This window comes from Haematobia irritans, chromosome 5 (genome assembly GCF_050003625.1).
Source record: "Haematobia irritans isolate KBUSLIRL chromosome 5, ASM5000362v1, whole genome shotgun sequence".
NCBI lineage: Eukaryota > Metazoa > Arthropoda > Insecta > Diptera > Muscidae > Haematobia > Haematobia irritans.
This window is the reverse complement of record NC_134401.1, coordinates 165311537-165335776: the sequence shown is the minus strand read 5'-3', so window position 1 is coordinate 165335776 and position 24240 is coordinate 165311537. Positions and strand designations below refer to the sequence as shown.

Below are 24240 nucleotides of genomic sequence, written 5' to 3'. Positions count from 1 at the left end.
TTTTCCATCCCTGAGAAGGATGTAAGAAACATTGAGAGAAAACCAATGTTTAGCCTTAGCTCTCAACACCTTGATATTCGCTCTCTCTCTATAAAAGAGAACAAATTTATATCGTACGATTTAAGTTATCTGGGGAGTATACATGAACAGTGCTATCAAACTCTGAGGAAAAAAGTATTATAATCAACGGAAGCTGCTACTTATAAATAAATTTGATAATAGAAGGATATGAGGACATCACCGGTATTGGTTTAATGAGTGATATGACATTTGCTAAAAACATAATACCATTTTCCAATTTACTTTGCTTTTTGGGCTTTTAATTTATAATTAATAATATATTTATTAAACATAGAATAGTTTCACTACATTTCTTGTTTTGCTTAAACACAACATTTTCGATTTATCGATAACTAATAATTTTTTTTATCCATGTATATCGTCGTTTTGTATGTGTACATGTAAATTTTATTGTCCTTCATTGACAGTTTTAGGTCAACGAATACAAATAAATATTATTGTCTTTTTTTATTTTATTGTTGTTTATAGTCGTGTGTTAATGTGTGTTATTAAATTTTTATTTAAAGCTGAAACCCACGCATTTGTTTATATATTTTTTTTTTCAAATTATTATATAATATATTTTTTTTATATATAACTATTTTATTTAGATATATTTATTTTTATGGTTAATTCTATTGTTAGTTGATATTGTATTTTGGTTCTAACAAAATTAACTAAACTAAAAGTTTATAATATTTACGTTTTATTTTTTTTATAACAAAAAGAAAAGCACAAAACATTGAGTTTAGGTTTTTTTCTTATTTAGCAAAGGTTTTAGTTTTTACGACAAAAGTAATACCAGGGAATTGGAAATGATAACTTTTCTTTTTTTATTTTGAACCCATTAACACTTTAGGATTTGTTTTTGTGAATATTCAATATACAAAAAGATTATTAATTTAATATAGTTTTAAGGAATCTTTGGCATTCCATAGACTGACAAAAATCAAAAAAGGAGGCCTCTTCGGTTATACGAAAAATTTTACACAACACTTACAAGGCGGTTGAGATGCAAATTTTAGCTCAAAAATATGCCCAGTTCTAAGTAGTTAATCTTCAATTAGTCGATCTTGGTCACTATCGATTTTGACCAACATCAAAAGTAGACTACTTTTGATCACTTTGACTCTATTTTAAAATAATTCAATCAAATTTTGAAATATTTCCATTCTGAAGATTACTCAAAGTCAAATTCGTCTTTTTTTACAAAAATTCGTGAATTCGATTTTCGAATTTTCTATCCCTAAACCTAGACTGCGGTTAAATGACTTAATTGAGCTTTGAATACATTGGTGCGACCAGTATAAGGAGAAAATCTCTTTTTTTAATACCATTGTCATTGCGTTGAAAAATTGGACGAAGAAACGGTAACAACACCAGAAATGATCCGAAAATTGAAGGCCACATTTTATCAAAATCCACAAAGCAGTGGTAGGAAAGTTACTCGTGCGCAGAACAAAGCGCGTAAATGGATGAAACACATATTGCAAAATAAACTTGAACTAAAGCCATTCAAGTTCCAAAAGGTGCATGAGCTCACGGATGGCCCAAAAAGTTAGATTGGAATGAGCCAAGAAGTTGCTTTGCTTGCATGAAAGTGGCCAGTTACCGAATTTGGTTTTCGCCGATGAGAAGCAGCAGATGAGAATTGAGCAGTTTGTGAAGAATAAAAAAATTCCTCCGAATCTCATTCATAATCTCATTTTGGAGACCCACTTTCGGGCACCAGAACTTTAGTGACCCCGATCGTGTTCGAAGACCATTGGCTCAAAATAAATACCTCAGATCATTGGTATTCCAACAAAAATATCGCATTGACCACGCGTCAACGAATGGCTCAAAAAGGAGGCTCCTCGTTTCATTTCTACCACACAATGGCCACCAAAATCTACGAATCTCAAACCGTTGGACTTTTGCCTCTGGGCCATTTTGGAGAGTTAGATTGGCATTAAAAAATACCAAAGCGTTCATCATCTCAAGACGGTGCTTCGCCAGGAATGGACCAAAATACCGCAGAGCCACTTTCGTGCACCAGAACTCAAGCGGCCCGATCGACTTCAACCACCCTGAGGCCTAAATAAATGCTAAATATTATTGGGAAAATATCCTAAAGACAGTATGGAAGCCCTGGACAGACAACATTTTCTGCCTCAGACCTCATGGATATTTCTCCGAATCTCAATCCGTAGAACTTTTGCGCCTGAGGCATTTTGGAGAGCCATTTTAGTGCACCAGAAATCAAACGGTACCCACCTTGGTCAACGACCCTGGGGCCAAAATAAATGCAAACTAAAGACAGTATTGAAGTTTTGGACAGACAAAAATTTCGGCCACAGACCCTCCCACAAAAAAAAATTGGAAGTTGTTCCACGAACATTTCTTTTAAAGCCCATCCCAGAATCTCATTTCGTGCACCAGAACTCTAGCGACCCCGATTGTGTTCGAAGACCATTGTCCCAAAATAAATGCCAAATATTATTGGGAAAATATCCTAACGGTCAAAATTTTCGGCCTCAGATCATTGGTATTCCAACAGCAACATCGCATTGACCACGCGTCAACGAATGGCTCAAAAAGGAGGCTCCTCGTTTCATTTCTACTACACAATGGCCACCAAAATCTCCGAATCTCAGTCCATAGGACTTTTGCCTCTGGGCCATTTTGGAGAGTTAGATTGGCATTAAAAAATACCAAAGCGTTTATCATCTCAAGACGGTGCTTCGTTAGGAATGGGCCAAAATACCGCAGAGCCACTTTCGTGCACTAGAACTCAAGCGGCCCGATCGACTTCAACCACCCTGAGGCCTAAATAAATGCTAAATATTATTGGGAAAATATCCTAAAGACAGTATGGAAGCCCTGGACAGACAAAAATTTCTCCCTCAGACCTCGAATCTCAATCCGTAGAACTTTTTCGCCTGAGGCAATTTGGAGTGCCATTTTAGTGCACTAGAACTCAAGCGGTACCGACCTTGGTCAACGACTCTGGGGCCAAAATAAATGCCAACTAAAGACAGTATTAAAGCTTTGGACAGACAAAAATTTCGGCCACAGACCCTCCCAGCAAAAAAAATTGGAAGTTGTTCCACAAACATTTCTTTTAAAGCCCATCCCAGAATCCCCCAATCAACTTCCGATGCAGTCCTTTTGGACAAGTCCACAAACATTTCTTCTAAAGCGCATCGTGGGATCCCCCAATGATTTTTTCCACTTCCGATGCAGGCCTTTCGGACGAGTGCACAAACATTTTTTCTAAAGCTCATCTTGGGATCCCCCAATAATTTTTTTTCTACTTCCGATGCAGTCCTGTGGACAAGTATTAGAAAGAACGCAATCAGGCTATTGTAAGTGCAAATTTTGGACAATTGATTTTTACAAAAAAATAGAAAATAAATAAAAAAAAAAATAAAAAATATAAAATTAATAAAAAAAGTTAAAAAAATAATAATAAAAAAATTAAATATCCTGAAGACAGTATTGAAGCCCAGGATAGACAAAATCGCTCTCAGAACGCGTTAATGAAAAAAGGAGGTTCATCGTTTCATTTCTACGACACAATGTCCGAATCCCAATCTCATAGGGATTTGGGACATGAGGCATTTTGGAGAGTTAGATTGGCATTACAAAAAAAAAACAAGTGCCGATCATGTCAAGACTGTGGTTGGAATGGGCTAAAATACCGCAGAGCCACTTTCGAACTCAAGCGGCCCGGACTTTTGAGCCTGAGGCATTTTGGAGAGTTAGATTGATATTAAATAATACCAAAATGTCGATTATTTCAAGACGGTGGTTCACCGCGAATGGGCCAAAATACTGCAGAGCCACTTTGGTGCAGTGAGGGATGGCTTTATCGGCAGTTTGAAGGTCCATCATTTGTGCCAAAGGTAGTCAATTCGAAGAAATCTAAACTGATTCTAAAATTTGACGCTATTCTACGACAAAATGGCTACTAAAATGTCCGAATATCATAGGGATTTAGGGCAGGAGGCATTTTAGAGAGTTAGATTGGCATTAAAAAAAAAAGTGTCGATCATGTCAAGACTGTGGTTGGAATGGGCTAAAATACCGCAGAGCCACTTTCGAACTCAAGCGGCCCGGACTTTTGAGCCTGAGGCATTTTGGAGAGTTATATTGATATTAAATAATACCAAAATGTCGATTATTTCAAGATGGTGGTTCACCGCGAATGGGCCAAAATACTGTAGAGCCACTTTCGTGCAGTGAGGGATGACTTTATCGGCAGTTTGAAGGTCCATAATTTGTGCCAAAGGTAGCCAATTCGAAGAAATCTAAACTGATTCTAAAATTTGACGCTATTTTTAACAATTTTGACTTCGTTCAGAAAAATTTAAAAAGGAAAAAATTAAGAGTTTTACTTTGTTGCATTACATATCAGCCATTTTGGACATTTCAAGATTTTCTATAATTTTTCCAAAAAAAAAAAAACAAAAAAAAATATTCGAAAAATAATCAAACATACATATATTTGAAAAAGCATTTTTTGGGTTCAAAATAATTTTAAAAAAATTTTTTGAAAAACGTAATTTTTCAATTATTTGACGTCTTTTATTTTAGTTTATTATTTTTTAGCTTTTTTGTGCTATAGTATTTATCTGTTTTTTTATTTTGTCTTAGCCAGCGTATATATTTTAATTTCTAAGCTTAGCTATGGATTTAGCTATGCTATATTTTTTCTTTTTCTTTTCATATATTGTCATCAGTTAATTTTTCCGTTTATTTTTTTTGTTCTTATTGTCTTACATTTCACCATTTTTTTATTTGTAATACAAATAATATTGTCATAAAGTATTTGTTTATGATATAGTGTTTTTTATAGATTTTAGTTTTTGCTAATTTCTATAATTATTATAAAAACATTAATTTCTATTCCATTTTGTTCTCTTATAAAAATAGTATGTTTGTTTTTGGTTTTTGTTATATTATCTAAATATAGGTATGGCATATGTAATAGTATGTGTATGTAGGTATATGATTAATTTATATGAAGATATTCATGTATATAATGTTAGTATTTTTATCATTAATCCTCACATATACATAAGCTTTGTTTTGGTAATGACATTTTATTATATTTAGTTTTTTTTTTTTTGTTATAATTAGGATAGCATTTCACATTTAGTTATATATCAGTTTAGTTTAGTATGTTGGTTATTTCTTGTTATAAGAAATAAAACCAACATTATATTGTCCTTTCATTCTTCTACTACATTAACATTTGTTCTAAATAGAAAACATATTCTTAGTAATAATATATATTTTTTTTAATTTGCATTTTGTATTCTTATGGTATAATTATAATAATAATTTGTTTTAATCATATTCATTTAGTATTTTTGTATATAATACATTTATTGTCTTAAAAAAAAGATATTTCTCGCAAACCTCGAAATAATCTATGTGGTATAGTTACAAAAAAAAAATAAAATATATATTTTTTAATTTCTATTAATATGTATGTCCTTTATATGTATGCATTTAAAAGGATATGCTGATTTTTTTGTTTTGGTTATGGTATCATATATATATGTTTTTTTTTCTATTTCGAAAATTGATTATGTTAAGGATATGATTGGATTATTTAAGAGTGGATTTTGTTTGGATTTTTTTTTATATAAAATCCAATCCAAATCATACAAAACAATTGTCGTTTCGAAAAAATTGACCCAAAAAAATTGTTTGAATTGTAAAAAAATTGACAATATCTTGTGTTTTGTTTTATAAATCATGGTTCATATATGTAATATAATTAGCTATATTGGTTGATTTGTATGTGTGTCTCTGTGAAAATTTTTTTGTAACCAGTAGCAAAAATATATCAGTGTTGTTATTGTTTTTGTTCTCTGTTTTTTTTTTGATTTTGTTGAAATTATTTTTTTAAGTATTTTTGATGCCTTTCATTTGTTGTAGCTCGTACTATAGCCTCCTTTAATTACCCCCAATTACTAGGACTATCATAATAATCTATATCCATAGAACTTCTATGCAATTTAGATGTCTGTTGACTTTTCAGAGATGCTGTAGCTAAATTGGATAGTATGTCAGGTCCACCGGGATGCATATCATATTTGGAAAATGATTCTTCTTTGGAATACTTAAGCATTTGTTCATTAATCCATGGAACATATTTGATAACATTCGCATAAACACCAGGAAGCTTGGGATGGGCACACATTATGCCCCACGATACAATGCCACCCACAAACCAACGATCTTTTTCCCCGGGGTAGGGGCAGAGAAGAGGACCCCCGGAATCACCCTGAAAATAAATTAAAATTTTTAAATAAAAGTAATAGTATAAAATTTTATTATTAAAATTAGAATTTTAATACAAAATTAATTAATTAAATGAATTTAGAAAAAAAATTTTGTATTTTATTACTTTAAAAAAATAATTTAATTCAAGTTAGCTTGAATTATAGTAACTATAATATAATTATTATAATTTATTATTTTAATATAATTTATATTGCTTTTTTCAATTAAATCAAACTATTGTACTCTAAATTTATATAATTTAGAGCCTTATAATTTTTAAGACTGAAAACCATTTTTGTGTTGCACTCACCTGACAAGCATCTTTGCCACCTTCTTCATAACCAGCACAAATCATACCATCTGATACCGTCAAATTATCTAACCATTCATCACATTGGGCTCGTTTTATAATTGGAACCTGGACCTCATTGACAATCGGCTCATAAGTCGCCGTGGCTAAAGAAGAAAACAACAAAAGAAATTCAATTAGTATAAGGTCTTCATACTCGTATCTCAAAAAAAAAATGTCTTACGATCTTTATCACGCCTCTTGCCCCAACCAATGACGGTACACATAGAATCGGGAATTAAACGTTTCATATTGGGCGGAGGTAAACAAACTGGCAGTAGATGTTCATGGAAAGAGACACGTTTTGCAAGCTTTTTATGTAAAAAAAAGAAATTCCATTATATCTTCAATCTTAGATCATACAAACCATTCACAATAGATATCCTACCTGAAACAATGCAATATCGTTGTCATGTGTTATCGCTGTATTGTATAGGGGATGAGGGATAACCGTCTTAACTTTCACCTCTTGACTGGAATATGTATAGGAGTTGCGTCGTGTAACACCCAGCTGGATGGTCCAATCTTCCAAGTCTATGACAGTGTGACTGTGAAATCACACAGAAATGTCAAATGCTTTGTAGAAGGTTTTTTTTTTACAAAAGATCTTTACTCACTTGCCAATACAATGTGAAGCGGTTAGTACCCATTGATCCGATATCAATACTCCGGCACAATAAAAAATCTTTTCGGGGCCACCCAAAATGGCAGCCAGAAAAGGCCAGGATCCAGGATTAGCTTTGGCACCACCAATAATACGGCGAGATTGTTTACGTCTGGTTTTCTTTATTTTGCCACATTCTAAGTAGAGAGAAAGAGTTGAATAGAGAGAGAGCATTGTAATGCAACCAGGGTTGCCATTTTCGTCCGATCGGACCAAACTAAAAATTTAACAAAGTTTTCTTCAGAAATAAATTTTTGAAAAAAAAAATCAACCAAAATAAAATTTCGACAAAATTTTCTATAGAAATAAAATTTTTTCAAATTTTTTACAAAATTTTCTATAGAAATAAAATTTTGACAAAGTTTCCTACAGAAATAAAATTTTGGCAAAATTTTCTATAGAAATAAAATTTTGACAAAATTTTCTATAGAAATTAAAGTTTTGACAAAATTTTCTATAGAAATTAAAATTTTGACAAAATTTTCTATTGAACTTAAAATTTTGACAAAATTATCAATAGAAATAAAATTTTGACAAAATTTTCTATAGAAATAAAATTTTGTTAAAAATTTTCTATAGAAATAAAATTTTGATAAAGTTTTCTATAGAAATAAAATTTTGACAATATTTTCTATAGAAATGAAATTTTGACAAAATTATCTATAGAAATAAAATTTTGACACATTTTTCTATCGAAATGAAATTTTGACAAAATTTTCTATAGAAATAAAATTTTGACAAATTTTTCTATAGAAATAAAATTTTGTTAAAAATTGTTTATAGAAATAAATAAATACAAAATTTTCTATAGAAATAAAATTTTGACAAAGTTTCCTACAGAAATAAAATTTTGACAAAATTATCTATAGAAATAAAATTTTGACAAAATTTTCTATAGAAATGAAATTTTGACAAAATTATCTATAGAAATAAAATTTTGACAAAATTTTCTATAGAAATAAAATTTTGACAAAATTTTCTAATGAACTAAAATTCTAACAAAGTTTTTTTCTATAGAAATAAAATTTTGTTAAAAATTTTGCTATAGAAATAAAATTTTGATAAATTTTTCTATAGAAATAAAATTTTGACAAAATTTTCTACAGAAATGAAATTTTGACAAAATTATCTATTGAAATAAAATTTTGACACAATTTTCTATAGAAATAAAATTTTCACACATTTTTCTATCGAAATGAAATTTTGACAAAATTTTCTATCGAAATGAAATTTTGACACTATTTTTTATAGAAATAAAATTTTGACAAAATCATCTATAGAAATAAAATTTTGACAAATTTTTCTATAGAAATAAAATTTTGACAAAATTTTCTAATGAACTAGAATTTTAACAAAGTTTTCTATAGAAATAAAAATTTGACAACAATTTTCTACAGAAATAAAATGTTGGCTGAATTTTCTATAGAAATGAAATTTTGACAAAATTTCCTTTGAAGTTAACAATGACAAAATTATCTATAGAAATAAAATTTTGACAAATTTTTCTATAGAAATGAAATTTTGACAATTTTTTTCTATAGAAATAAAATGTTGACAACATTTTTTATAGAAATTAAATTTTGACAAAATTTTCTAATGAACTAAAATTTTTACAAAATTTTCTATAGAAATAAAATGTTGACAAAAATATCTACAGAAATAAAATTTCTACAAAATTTTCCATAGAAATAAAATTTATCCAAATTTTCTATAGAAATAAAATTTTGACAAAGTTTCCTACAGAAATAAAATTTTGACAAAATTTTCTATAGAAATAAAATTTTGACAAAATTTTCTATAGAAATGAAATTTTGACAAAATTATCTATAGAAATAAAATTTTGACAAAATTTTCTATAGAAATAAAATTTTGACAAAATTTTCTAATGAACTAAAATTCTAACAAAGTTTTCTATAGAAATAAAATTTTGACAAAATTTTCTACAGAAATGAAATTTTGACAAAATTATCTATTGAAATAAAATTTTGACAAAATTTTCTATAGAAATAAAATTTTCACACATTTTTCTATCGAAATGAAATTTTGACAAAATTTTCTATCGAAATGAAATTTTGACACTATTTTTTATAGAAATAAAATTTTGACAAATTTTTCTATAGAAATAAAATTTTGACAAAATTTTCTAATGAACTAGAATTTTAACAAAGTTTTCTATAGAAATAAAAATTTGACAACAATTTTCTACAGAAATAAAATGTTGGCTGAATTTTCTATAGAAATGAAATTTTGACAAAATTTCCTTTGAAGTTAACAATGACAAAATTATCTATAGAAATAAAATTTTGACAAATGTTTCTATAGAAATGAAATTTTGACAATTTTTTTTCTATAGAAATAAAATGTTGACAACATTTTTTATAGAAATTAAATTTTGACAAAATTTTCTAATGAACTAAAATTTTGACAAAATTTTCTATATAAGTAAAATTTTGACCAAATTTTCTATAGAAATAAAATGTTGACAAAATTTTCTATAGAAATGAAATGTTGAAAAAATGTTCTATAGAAATAAAATTTTGAGAAATTTTTCTATAGAAATAAAATTTTGACAAAATTTTCTATAGAAATTAAATTTGGACAAAATTTTTGATAGAAATAAAATTTTGACAAAATTTTACATAGAAATTAAATTTTGACAAAATTTTCTAATGAACTAAAATTTTAACAAAGTTTTCTACAGAAATAAAAATTTGAAAACAATTTTCTACAGAAATAAAATGTTGGCTGAATTTTCTATAGAAATGAAATTTTGACAAAATTTCCTTTGAAGTTAACAATGACAAAATTATCTATAGAAATAAAATGTTGACAAAATTTTCTATAGAAATGAAATTTTGACAATTTTTTTTTCTACAGAAATAAAATGTTGACAACACTTTTTTATAGAAATTAAATTTTGACAAAATTTTCTAATAAACTAAAATTTTGACAAAATTTTCTATATAAGTAAAATTTTGACCAAATTTTCTATAGAAATAAAATGTTGACAAAATTTTCTATAGAAATGAAATGTTGAAAAAATGTTCTATAGAAATAAAATTTTGAGAAATTTTTCTATAGAAATAAAATTTTGACAAAATTTTCTATAGAAATAAAATTTTGACAACATTTTCTATAGAAATACAATTTTGACAAAATTTTACATAGAAATTAAATTTTGACAAAATTTTCCATAGAAATTAAATTTTGACAACATTTTCCATAGAAATTAAATTTTGACAAAATTTTCTATAGAAATAAAATTTTGACAAAATTTTCTATAGAAATAAAATGTTGAGAAAATTTTCTATAGAAATAAAATTTTCACACATTTTCTATCGAAAAAAAAATTTTATAGAAATAAAATTTTCATTCGTTTTGTTTTGAACTCAGAACTTCTTAATCTCTCACTGACTACTCACCAAAATTCGAACAGGTTAACTCAGCTATGGGATAATCTTCAGCCGAAGTACAATTGGAGAGTTCCCGCATTAGATTGGATTTCTTTTTGCCATACATTTTCCATATGTCCGTGGATACATTAACCGAGGTCAATAAAGGTCGATGGGTCTTTTGGGTTACAACACTGGTAGCATTGACTGAACTATAGCCCAGCATAGAGCAAACGGCTAAAGGTGAAACAGCACGATCCCAATTCTTGACACAAGCCGGCATCCATTTTTTACTAGACATGCGATAGACCTCTAACACTCCTTTGCCCAGATCACCATTGCGTTCACTAAGACGTACTATGGAATAGAAGGAATATGCCAACGTTATTTTTATGCCAATTTTTGTATCGAATCCCCCCTAAATATACTCACTGCAATTTTTCTCATCCTGACCATAGGGACAATCCATAATTCCATTACATGCATGCTCATACCCAATACACTTCCCATTGCCACAAAATATCTCTCCCGGAGCACAAACATCACAGCCCTTCTCATCACTGTGATCCATACAATCCAAACTGCCATCGCACACATATTCCTTGGGCAGGCAACGATTGTTGTCACACTTGAAGCCACTGCATTTGGGATTGGCCGAGGCTATCATCACATTTTGCACCTCCTCAAAGCCCACACACTCTTCGGGACTTTCGAAGTCTTTGAACAATTTGCAATTCAGGTACTCCGGTAAACTTAGACCAAATACATCAAAGAAAAATCCACAACGGCGCATGGTCTCCGTGCACAGGGATTTACAGGGTGGCACAGTGGCTCCCGAAGCCCCACATTTCGGAACAAAGAGCGTACATAAGAACAAAGAGACCAATTCATAGCAACGAACATCAACCAAAGCCTCATAGGCATCCATGTCCTGCAAAAATTCCCCACACAAAACAAAGAAAAAACAAAACAATTTAAAATTTAAGTTTTCCAAAGGCTCTAACAATTACCACTTGAGTTTCCAATTGTCCAAAATGGCCTATGTAATTGGGGAACACGGTAAAGTTATAGGGTATCTGGGGTCCTTGACAAAATTTCACAATGATGGGTAAACAAGTTCCTGGAGCGGGATTCTTGCTCAATGAATCCTCTACATGCACCGTATTGATAATGGTTTTATTAACAAACTTTATGGTGGGATAGGCTTTGAAATAGGCTGCCAATCCTCCAGCAATGGCTAATAGAGCCAAGGCATTGATTAGTATCTGGAATAAACGGAATTTCAAGCGGCCATTGGTTATATAGGGATTTGACGATTTGCGACGATTGATAATCTGTGGAAAATGGACAAAATCATATTAGAGCGATTATCGTTTTGGATTTAATTGCTTGCTTACCTGATGGGGTAAAGACATGGTATTCGGAGCTCCATTTTGGAAACGAACTATGGTCTGTAGACTGGCAGGTGTAGATACGCATTTAGTTATCGGTGACATGGGTACATTATTTTCCATTTCATCGATGGTTTCATTTTGGAATTTTTGCTTAATATTAATGGGTGTTGGAACTAGAATACGGTGAGAAAAGGAAGTGAAAACAATTTTATTTAGGTAGAGAATATTATCTGTATTAGGCTTTACACTTTTGTCAAATGAATGGGCAAAATCGGAATGAATGAGAAAAATCCAGGTTTCTCTGCCTCATGTCGGCTGGTATACACGTAAAATTTTGTAAAAATTTTATTTCTATAGAAAATTTTGTCAATGTTTTATTTCTCTAAAAAATGTTGTGAAACTTTTATTTCTATAGAAAATTATGACAAAATTTTATTTCTCTAGAAAATGTTGTCAAAAATTTATTTCTGTAGAACTTTTACTCGAAACTTTATTTCTATAGAAAATGTTGTCACTATTTTATTTCTATAGAAAATTTAGTCAAAATTTTATTTCTATAGAAAATTCTGTCAAAATTTTGATTTATATAGAAAATTCTGTCAAAATTGTATTTCAATAGAAAATTTTGTCAAAATTATATTTCTATCGAAATTTTTTTTTAAATTGTATTTCTGTAGAAAATTTTGTCAAAATTTTATTCCTATAGAAAATTTTGTCAAAATTTTATTTCTGTAGAAAATTTTGTCAACAGTTTATTTCAATTATTGGACCAATTGGACGTCAATTGCCTGTTTCGGTATCAGGCTAACATGAAATATAAAATTTTATTTCTATACAAAATTTTGTCAACATTTTATTTCTATTCAAAATTTTGTTAAAATTTTATTTCTATACAAAATTTTGTCAAAATTTTATTTCTATACAAAATTTTGTCAAAATTTTATTTCTATACAAATTTTTGTCAAAATTATATTTCTATAGAAATTTTTTTAAAATAGTATAAAATGCTGTTTCTATAGTTTTTTTTTTAATGTTATTTCTATAAAAATTTTTATTAAAATTTTTTTCTGTAGAAAATTTTGTCAAAATTTTATTTCTATAGAAAATTTTCTTAAAATTTTATTTCTGTACAAAATTTTGTCAAAATTTTATTTCTATAGAAAATTATGTCAAAATTTTATTTCTCTAGAAAATGTTGTCCAAATTTAATTTCAATAGAAAATTTTGTCAAAATTTTATTTCTATAGAAAATTTTGTCAAAAATTTGATTTATATAGAAAATCCTGTCAAAATTTTATTTATATAGAAAATTTTGTCAAAGTTGTATTTCAATAGAAAATTTTGTCAAAATTATATTTCTATAGAAAATTTTGTAAAAAATTTTATTCCTATACAAAATTTTGTCAAAATTTTATTTCTGTAGAAAATTTTGTCAACATTTTATTTCTATACAAAATTTTGTCAAAATTTTATTTCTGTAGAAAATTTTGGCAACATTTTATTTCTATACAAAATTTTGTCAAAATTTTATTTCTATACAAAATTTTGTCAAAATTTTATTTTTAAAGGAACTTTGTCAAAAATTTTTTTTTTAGAAAATTTTGTCAAAATTTTATTTTATAGAAAATTTTTAGAACAATTTATTTCTAAAGAAAAAATTTTCTATAGAAAATTTTCTTAAAAATTTATTTTTAAAGAAATTTTTTTTCTAAATTTATTTCTTTAGAAAATTTTATCAAAATTTTATTTCTATAGAAAATGTTGTAAAAATTTTATTTCTATAGAAAATGTTGTAAAAATTTTATTTCTATAGAAAATGTTGTCAACATTTTATTTCTATAGAAAATGTTGTCAAAATTTTATTTCTATAAAAAATGTCCAAATTTTATTTCTATAGAAAATTTTGTCAAAATTTTATTTCTATGGAAAATTTTGTTCAAATTTTATTTCTGTAGAAAATTTTGTCAAAATTTTATTTCTATAGAAAATTTTGTCAAAATTTTATTTCTATAGAAAAATTTGTCAAAATTTTATTTCTATAGAAAATTTTGTCAAAATTTTATTTCTATATAAAATTTTGACAACATTTTATTTCTATAGAAAATTTTGTCAACATTTTATTTCTATAGAAAATTTTGTCTAAATTTTATTTCTATAGAAAATTTTGTCTAAATTTTATTTCTATAGAAAATTTTGTCTAAATTTTATTTCTACAAAAAATTTTGTCTAAATTTTATTTCTGTAGAAATTTTTTCGAAATTTTTTTTGTCACTATTTTATTCCTATAGAAAATTTTGTCCAAATTTAATTTCTATAAAACATTTTGTCAAAATTTTATTTCTATAGAAAATTTTGTCAAAATTTTATTTCTGTAGAACTTTTTCTCGAAATTTTATTTCTATAGAAAATTTTGTAACTATTTTATTTCTATAGAAAATTTTGTCAAAATTTTATTTCTATAGAAAATTTTGTCAAAATTTTATTTCAATAGAAAATTGTGTCAAAATTATATTTCTATAGAAATTTTTTTAAAATTATATTTCTATAGAAAATTTTGTCAAAATGTTGTTTCTAAAGAAATTTTTTTTCAAAAAGTTATTTCTATAGAACATTTTTTCAAAAGTTTATTTCTATAGAAAATTTTGTTAAAAATGTTATTTCTATAAAGATTTTTATTAAAATTTTTTTTCTCTAAAAAATTTTGTCAAAATTTTATTTCTATTAAAAATTTTCTTAAAATTTTATTTCTAGAAAATTTTCTATAGAAATTTTATTTCTATAGAAAATTTTGTCAACATTTTATTTCTTTAGAAAATTTTGTCAACATTTTATTTTTGAAGAGAATTTTGTCAAAAAATTATTTTTGTAGAAAATTTGGTCAAAATTTTATTTTATAGAAAAATTTTAGAACATTTTATTTCTAAAGAAAATTTTGGCAAAATTTTTCTATAGAAATAAAATATTGTCAAAATTTTATTACCATAGAAAATTTTGCCAAAATTTTATTTTTATAGAAAATTTTGCCAAAATTTTATTTTTATAGAAAATTTTGCCAAAATTGTATTTTTATAGAATTTTGTCAAAATTTTATTTCTATCAAAAAATTTTTCAAAATTTTATTTCTATAGAAAATTTTGTTAAAATTTTATTTACATAGAAAGTTTTGTCAACATTTTATTTCTATAGAAAATTTTGTCAAAATTTTATTTCTATAGAAAATTTTGGCGAGTTTACTCTTAACATCGCAGATTTCGACTTAAAAAATTCGGAAAAAATTTCTTAATGTGGTTGGAGAGTATATTGTACAACACTGGGGCAAAATTTTTTCTCAAAAAAGAAATTGCCCTATATCCCAATGTGAACTTTTCGGGTTTTTCGTTACAAGTCGATTAGACAAAGATTAGTCGATTTACAAACAAATCAAAAATCGATTAGTCGAAATTTAAAATTAAAATTCGACTTCATGTTTTCAAAAATTTTTTGACTCGATTTTCGAATTTTTAAAATTTCATAACGTGGAAAATCGACTTTTTCAAAAAAATCGACTTTTTAACGTGATAATTCCTATCACGTGAACCAAAAATGGGAAATTGGTATTCCCGGAACTAATTATTATGATTGCCCCCAGAATACCCAATACCGAATACTATTGCCCTCCTCTCCGATTTGAGACTATCCGAAAATGATCAACTTACCACTGCACAACCTTTTCACGGACAATGAGGGTAGTAAAGGAGCTTCCATGATCTTTGTATTGTAACCAGGACTGGATGTTTGACTGAAACTATCACTGGATATTGTTGAGTCTTGACGGAAATTGAATTTGTGGCGTGGCGGTACCATGGGTCCACCACTGTTGCCAAACCGGGATGTGGACATACCAAAACTATCACTAGAATCCTGATGACGCATAGCCGCAGTCATACCCGCTACAGCTCCACCACTTTTATTAATGCGTGCAGCATTTTGTAGCAGAGGAGCATCCATGAGATTCTTGGAATTATAACCAGGACTAGAGGTCACGGAAAAACTATCGCTTGATAGATTGGAATCTTGACGTTGATGTAATTTCGGATATTGTATGGGTGGTGGACGTTTGCTACGATTCAATTGACTTCGCATGGCCATAGGCTGTTGTGTTTGGCCAAAACCTCTGGTTGTTGCCCCACCAGCTATGGGAGCATCATGCATTTCAAAGTTTTGTGCTCTGGCTGGTGGTATGGGTGGACGTTTCTGATGCTGCTGTTGTGTGGTGGTATTAGTGCTAGAATGCTGCTGCTGTAGTTGTTGCTGTTGTGGTGGTGTAGTGGGTGCTATAGGGGAATTTCCTGAACCAGAAGCGGATATGGACATGCTTGATCCTGTGGAAATACTTGAGCCAGCCGATGCAGTTGACGATGTTGAAGTGGAATTGGGTACTGTGGAACCACCCTTATTACTGGAATCGATACTGTTGCTCAATGAATGCTGTGATTGACTTTGGCTGGTAGTCTTCTGCTGATGTCCCTGCTGCTGCTGCTGTTGGCGGGAAGGTGATATCGCTTGACCAGGTTTACGTGGACCACGTACGGGTACTATGGGTAACTTATTGCTGCTAGTCACCTGCTGATTGTTGTTATTATTCACCATGAGATTGTTGCTTGTTGCCGTCTGACTATAGGCCACCACTGGATTCATAGTTTCATTGTTATTGAGATTCAGCATTACCTCATTCAAATTCAATGAACGTTCCATTTTAAATGAGTCCTTGCCGCCCAGCGGTGAATCAACAGAAGTCTTCTCCGTAAGGCAACTGTCCAGCGATGACTGAGTGTCCACACTGGAAAAACGACTACGAAAATCAGCAGTGGTGGAGGTGGATGCTAAACGCTCACTATGCGAACCATAGCCTGAGGAGGAGGTGATACTAGAATCCACTGTACTGCTGGATGAACGATTGGAACGTTTGAGAGCAGTGCAGACGTCTCCGGTCAGAGCAGCCAAGGTTTTGGCTGCTAGTGTTCCATTGAAGAGTTTGCCGGCCGATGAATTTTGCGAAAGCTTAACCGGGGTGGAGTTCAGTGACTCTTCGAAAACGGAATTTTCCAAACTCATACGGTCATCATCGGAAATGCCACCGGTGTCATAGCCTGTAACACTACCACCATCCGAGAAGACCGTACGTGAGTGCAAATCCACAAATAGATGACCACCGCCGCCAGGTGTATTTGTTGTGGGATTACAGCTTGCCTCAATGTTTGTATTGGTAAAATAACCAGGACCACCAATGCCTCCCAACGAACTGCCCGCCCTTCCCGTCGAGGGCAAATGTTGCAAGGGAATTTGGGGATAAACAAACGCTGTGCCTCCAGATGTTTGTTGTTTACCTTTAGTCGGTGTTTGCGTTATTGATGCGGCCGAAGAAGGTGGTGTGGCATCACAAGAGCTATTACCTCCACCTCCACCACCGGCACTACTAACCGAATTCCAGGTGAATTTATTGCGAAACGTTCGCTTGGGTATGGGCGGAGGGGTATCCAAAGCTGAAGATGTCTGATGTTGTTGCGTTGCTTGCTGAACCTGTCCCAGACCTTGTGCCTGCTGTCTACTACCACTACATTTAAGGTTGCTATTATTATGGGAGTTGTTACCACCACCAGTGAGAAGATCTGTATTTTGGCTGTTCTTAGCTGGTGATGTAGTTGTTGCCGGATTTACCTAAGTAGGTAAATACAAACAAACGAATCAGGAATCCGAGGGAGAGAGAGTTGGCATGGGAAAAAGAGAGAAAATAAAGCTTTTCCATAGATATTATTATTGACATATGTAGGGATCCAAACACAAATACACACACACTCGCATTTATATACGTATGGTTATAGGCATACACTCAACGTCATTGATTTAGGTATAGTGATTAGTAAAGCGAATTTTAGAGTGTTGTTATATTTTGATATTTTATGCATGTAATTGTAGTAAATGGGTGAGTTAATATGTGCAAATATCTGTTAAGTGTATGTTAGTAATTTTGGCAATAGGATTTAATTTCCTGTTAATACAAGAATAAAAAATATTCTTAATTTGTTCAAATTGGATCTATAGATATAAGATTGAAATATGCAATAATGGCAGATCGATAACACAACACAACACAAAAATTCGATACACAAAAATCACTTAACCCAGCAGAAAGTACTCGATGAGAGTAGAAAAGTAATTTCTGGATTTTCTTCTATTTTCGGTATAACCATAACTCAAAAAAGCTAAGATTTTTTTTGCAGTCTTCAGCAAAGTTGTAACACTTGATTCGGCAAACAAAAATGCTAAATATATGATGTCGAAAAATTCCATAAGAAATTTTATTTCTATAGAAAATTTTGTCAAAATTTTATTTCTATAGAAAATTTTAACAAAATTTTATTTCTATAGAATATTTTGTCAAAATTTTATTTCTATAGAAAATTTTTTCAAAATTTTATTTCTATAGAAAATTTTTTCAAAATTTTAGTGTGCATCGAACATTTTGTCAAAATTGTATTTCTATAGAAAATTTTGTCAACATTTTATTTCTATAGAAAATGTTGTCAACATTTTATTTCTATAGAAAATTTGGTCAAATTTTAAAAACAAAACAAATGAAGGAAGCACGATCGAAATAAACCCAGCCAACAGCACTCAAAACGATGATTTGACTTTAGCAAACGAAAAGTGAATATTTGTACAAAATTTTAGGCAAAGCCGACTATCGAAAACCTTTTTCGGGAGGTTCGACTGCAATTTAATTAATTAATTCTGATAATTGGTTAATAGTTTTGCTGCAAGTAGAGGATGCTGATGAGAACTATGGTAATTCCGAAACGGATGTCCATCCACCCATCTTGCAGTCTATAGAGCTTTGCTCAAATAAATTTGACAAATATACTTTTCCTCTGTTGATTAAGCTGCACTTGCAGTTTAGTCAAACGCAATGGTTTTAAGCTGAGATCAAAACAACCAATAAAATTTTATTTCTATAGAAAATTTTGTCGAAATTTTATTTCTGTAGAAAATTTTGGCAAAATTTTAGTTTGTATAGAATATTTTGTCAAAATTTTATTTCTATAGAAAATTTTGGCAAAATTTTATTTCTATATAAAATTATATCAAAATTTTATTTCTATATAACATTTCGTCAAATTTTATTTCTATAGAAATTTTTGTCAAGAATTTATTTCTGACAAAATTTTATTTCTTAGGAACTTTTTGTCAAAATTTTATTTCTATAGAAAATTTTTTCAAAATTGTATGTCCATATAAAATTTTGCGAAAATTTTATTTTGTATAGAAAATTTTGTCAAAACTTTATTTTGTATAGAAAATTTTGTAAAAATTTTATTGCTATAGCAAATTTTGTCAAAATTTTATTTCTTTAGAAAATTTTGTCAACATTTTATTTTGTATAGAAAAATTGCTCAAAATTTTATTTCTATAAAAAATTTTCTCAAAATTTTATTTCTATAGAAAATTTTGTCAAAATTTTGTTTCATAGAAAGTTTTTTCAAAATTTTATATCTATAGCAAATTTTGTCAAAATTTTATATCTTCAGAAAATGTTGTCAACATTTTATTTTGTATAGAAATTTTTCTCAAAAATTTTTCAAAATTTTATGTCCATATCAAATTTTGCAAAAATTTTATTTTGTATAGTAAACTTTGTCAAAATGTTAGTTTGTATAGAACATTTTGTCAAAATTTTATTGCTATAGCAAATTTTGTCAAACTTTTATTTCTTTAGAAAATTTTGTCAACATTTTATTTTGTATTTTCTCAAAATTTTATTTCTATAGAAAATTTTCTCAAAATTTTATTTCTATAGAAAATTTTGTCAAAATTTTGTTTCTATAGAAAGTTTTTTTCAAAATTTTATATCTATAGAAAATTTTGTCAAAATTTTATATCTATAGAAAATTTTGTCAAAATTTTATATCTATAGAAAATTTTGTCAAAATTTTATATCTTCAGAAAATGTTGTCAACATTTTATTTTGTATAGAAATTTTTCTCAAAATTTTATTTCTAAAGAAATTTTTCTCAATATTTTGCCAAATCATTATTTCTAAAGAAAATTTTGTCAAAATTTGATTTCTAAAGAAAATTTTGTCAAAATTTGATTTCTAAAGAAAATTTTGTCAAAATTTTATTTCTTTGGAAAATTTTGTCAAAATATTATTTTTATAGAAAATTTTGTCGAAATTTTATTACTATAGAAAATTTTGTTAAAATTTTGTCAACAATTATCAATTGGAAAAGTGTGTATACAGTTCAAATATAATAAAAACATCTATAATATAAAAAAATTAATTCCTATAGAAATTTTTGAAAATGTAATTTCTTTAGAAAATAATGTCAAAATTTTATTTCTATAGAAAATTTTTTAAAAATTTTATTTCTATAGAAAATTTTCTGAAAATTTTATTTCTATAGAAAATTTTCTGAAAGTGTTATTTCGATAGAAAATTTTCTGAAATTTTGTCAAAATTGTGTTTCTATAGAAAATTTTGTCAAAATTGTATTTCTATAGAAAATTGTGGCAAAATTTTATTTCTATAGATTTTTTTTCAAAATTTTACTTCTGTAGAAAATTTTTGCAAAATTGTATTTTTTATAGAAAATTTTTCAAAATTTTATTTCTATAGAAATTTTTGTCAAAATTTTATTTCTAGTGAAAATTTTATCAAAATTTTATTTCCATAAAAAATTTTCTCAACATTTTATTTCTATAGAAAATTTTGTCAACATTTGATTTCTATATAGAAGATTTTGTCAAAATTTTATTTATATAGAAAATTTTGTCAAAACTTTATTACTATAGAAAATTTTGATCAAAATTTCATTTCTATAGAAAATTTTGTTAAAATATTATTTCTATAGAAAATTTTCTTAAAATTTTATTTCAATAGAAAATTTTCTGAAAATTTTGTCAACATTTTTTTTCTACAGAAAATTTTGTCAACATTTTATTTCAATAGAACATTTTGTCAAAATCTTGTTTCTATAGAGAATTTCGTCGAAATTTTATTACTATACCAACTGCACTCAAATCGATGATTTGACAGTGGCATAGAAAAAGAGATATGTTTGTTGCGAATTTATTTCGGCATAAGCCGGCTATCATACAAAACCTTTTTTCGGAAGGTTCAAGTGTTGTTGGGTTTAATGAACTGCCTGAATTTATTCTTATAATTGGTTGATAGTTTTGCTGCAAGTAGAGGATGCTGATGAGGAATGTGGTAATTCCGAAACAGCTGTACATTCAACCATCTTGCAGTCTATAGGGCTTTGCCCAAATAAATTTGACAAGCCTACTTTTCCTCTGTTGGTTAAGCTGTACTTGTAGTTTAGTCAATGCATGGTTTTAAGCTGAGATCAAAAACAACAATAATAATTGAAGAGAAACCAACAATAACAAACAAAACAAAATTTTATTTCTATAGAAAATTTTGTCAAAATTTTATTTCTAGAGAAGAATTTTATCAAAATTTTATTTCCATAAAAAATTTTCCCAAAATTTTGTCAACATTTTATTTCTTTAGAAAATTTTCTGAAAATTTTATTTCTATAGAAAATTTTCTGAAAATTTTGTTTATATAGAAAATTTTGTCAAAGTTTTTTTCTATATTTCCCTAAAAAAATTTCTCACAATTTTATTTCTATAGAAAATTTTCTCAAAATTTTATTTGTATAGAAAATTTTGTCAACATTTTATTTCAATAGAAAATTTTGTCAAAATTTTATTTATATAGAAAATTTTCTCAAAATCTTATTTCTATAGAAAATTTCGTCAAAATTTTATTACGATAGAAAATTTTGTCAAAATTTCATTTCTATACAAAATTTTGAAAATTTCATTTCTATAGAAAATATTGTCAAACATTTATTTCTATAGAAAATTTTTGAAAATTTTATTTTTATAGAAAATTTTTGCAAAATTTTATTTTTATGGAAAATTTTGTCAAAATTTTATTTTCATAGAAAATTTTGTCAAAATTTTATTTCTATAGCAAATTTTTGACAAATATTTACTTATATGGAAAATTTGTGATGTACCTCTTAAAGTCATGTTGACGTCAGTCAAACGAAATTTTTTTTTCATGTTATGATACCATTTTTGTAAGCCAGATCACTTAACTATAAGGACAAAACGACCTCATTGAAGGATTTATCGACTATTTGATAAAGGAAAAACTTTATATCAAAGAAATGCATCTTTTATTCTGAACAAAATTTGCATTCGTATTTTTAGAATATTAAATAATTTTTCCGTTCAGAGATTATTTTGCTCTTTCATCAGGATAACGTTTGTCCCGTTATCCTCCGGATCTCCACGGTCAATGTTATGAAAATGAGTTTTCTTTCCATCGTAATCATCGTAATATTAATAAATTCGTGGACATATTAAATTTTATCATCAGTGTGTGTAAGTAAAAATAAAGAGTCACTGATTTTATTGCAATGTGCTGACTAAAGTTTTCAATTATTGCCTGTCTTAGATGCTCTTGAGAATTAAGTGGGGCTAAAAATCTTGGCATCACAGCTTACGAACAAGGCCTATACCATATACACACATACGTACGCAAGGTTTGTGTATTGGAATTTGTATGAATAACGTTCTACCATATACCAAAACAAAAATTCTCATGACATAAAATGTAGTGGCATAAAGTGTATCCTTATGTATATTGGTGTACGTATGTGTGTTCGTTTTATTTACATGTGCATGTTAATATTCACAGTGTTGGGTAGGTGCGTTGCGTACGTGTGATTAATGATGATGATGATGATTTTCATTTTCATTTTCAGTTTTCCAATGTTTGTTTTGTATTTTCTCGCCCTTCATTTACCCCCCCCCCCCCCCAAAAGGATATTCGATTTCTTGGCAAATTCGATTTGTTGAGTAATGATGTTGTTGTGAGTGTGTGTTTATGTTTATGTTTGTGTTAAAATTGACGTGTGCATCCGCCTCCGAACCATTTGCAATTGGTTTGCCATAGGGATTTTAGGAAGATGTGACATTACCATCACCATGTCACCTTTTGTGAGAGAGCATATATAAATAATGGCTAATAATCCTTTGGCTACCACGTAACATTTCATCGTGAGTTTGCATTCCGACCAACGAAATTCATCGTCACCATAATGATTATTTTGGGTGGGGCTGGGGAGGGGGGTCGGATATGGACTATACCATATAAGTTCGTGATATGAATTTTATTATACAGGAGAATTCTGGCAATTCAAGATATTTAAAAAAAAAGTTTGTTGGGAGTACTGAGATTAATTTTCAATTCATCCATATTGGCAAAACAAATAAAAAAGAACGAAATTCAGACAAAATATTTCATTAATATAACCCTGCAGAATTGGGGCTTTTTGGGCAAAACAAAAAAAAAAAAACAAATTATGAAAGTCAAATTCTAAGATGGCCTATATGGATCCGTTGTTTCGGTTTCGGTATAGCCTTCATACAAACTGATCCCCCTATTTAACATTTTGAGAATCTAGATGACTCGATTTTTATCCTATTTTTGGTGAAATTAGAAATCTAGAGATATTTTAGATCCTTACAGGGGGGTGCTACATTTTATAGATATCGGGTCATGTTATAGTATAGCCCCCGTACAAGGTGGAAGATATATTTTACAACCAACTTCAGGTTGCTATAATTTCCATTAGAATTCAAGCAGTGCCGATGGTAATGATGAGGACATCCGTAAAGGCCTATGGTCGCTCCGCGCTCGTGTCCTTAGATCGTGAGTTCAAAATAAATGACGAATATAATTGGGAAAATGCTCTAAAGATAGTGTTGAAGTACTCAACAGACAAAAATTTCGACCGCAGATATTCCAATAGGACTCAGAACCATCGCACTCACCACGCGTAAGCAATGAATGATTTAAAACGGAGGATTCATTTCCACCAAAATCTCTGGATCCCTATCCGTTAGAATTTTGCACCTGAGGCATTTTGGAGAGTAATGAACCAAAATATCACAGAGACACTTTCGTGCAGAGTGAAAAATGAGTTTGGAATGTAGCCATTGAAGTTGATGGTAATGGTGTGGGCCTCCGTGTGGGCCAAATATAAT

The 24240-nt window shown here is 28.7% G+C and overlaps 1 protein-coding gene across 2 annotated transcripts in view; it reads right to left on the bottom strand.

Moving 5' to 3' along the window:
- Positions 1–4548: 4548 nt before the first annotated feature.
- Corin (corin serine peptidase) overlaps positions 4549–24240 on the bottom strand; it is a 237613-nt gene continuing 217921 nt past the window's right edge. Inside the window, exons 6-15 of one of the 2 annotated variants that reach the window (XM_075312800.1) lie at positions 15834–17835; positions 12142–12311; positions 11755–12078; positions 11177–11675; positions 10775–11101; positions 7306–7489; positions 7077–7236; positions 6873–6999; positions 6650–6795; positions 4549–6340 (exon numbers count right to left, since the gene is read on the bottom strand). In XM_075312800.1, coding sequence (XP_075168915.1) covers positions 6014–6340; positions 6650–6795; positions 6873–6999; positions 7077–7236; positions 7306–7489; positions 10775–11101; positions 11177–11675; positions 11755–12078; positions 12142–12311; positions 15834–17835 — 4266 coding nt within the window. In that variant the 3' untranslated portion in view covers positions 4549–6013. The remainder of the gene's footprint in view (positions 6341–6649; positions 6796–6872; positions 7000–7076; positions 7237–7305; positions 7490–10774; positions 11102–11176; positions 11676–11754; positions 12079–12141; positions 12312–15833; positions 17836–24240) is intronic. The other variant, XM_075312801.1, reaches the window with a different exon arrangement.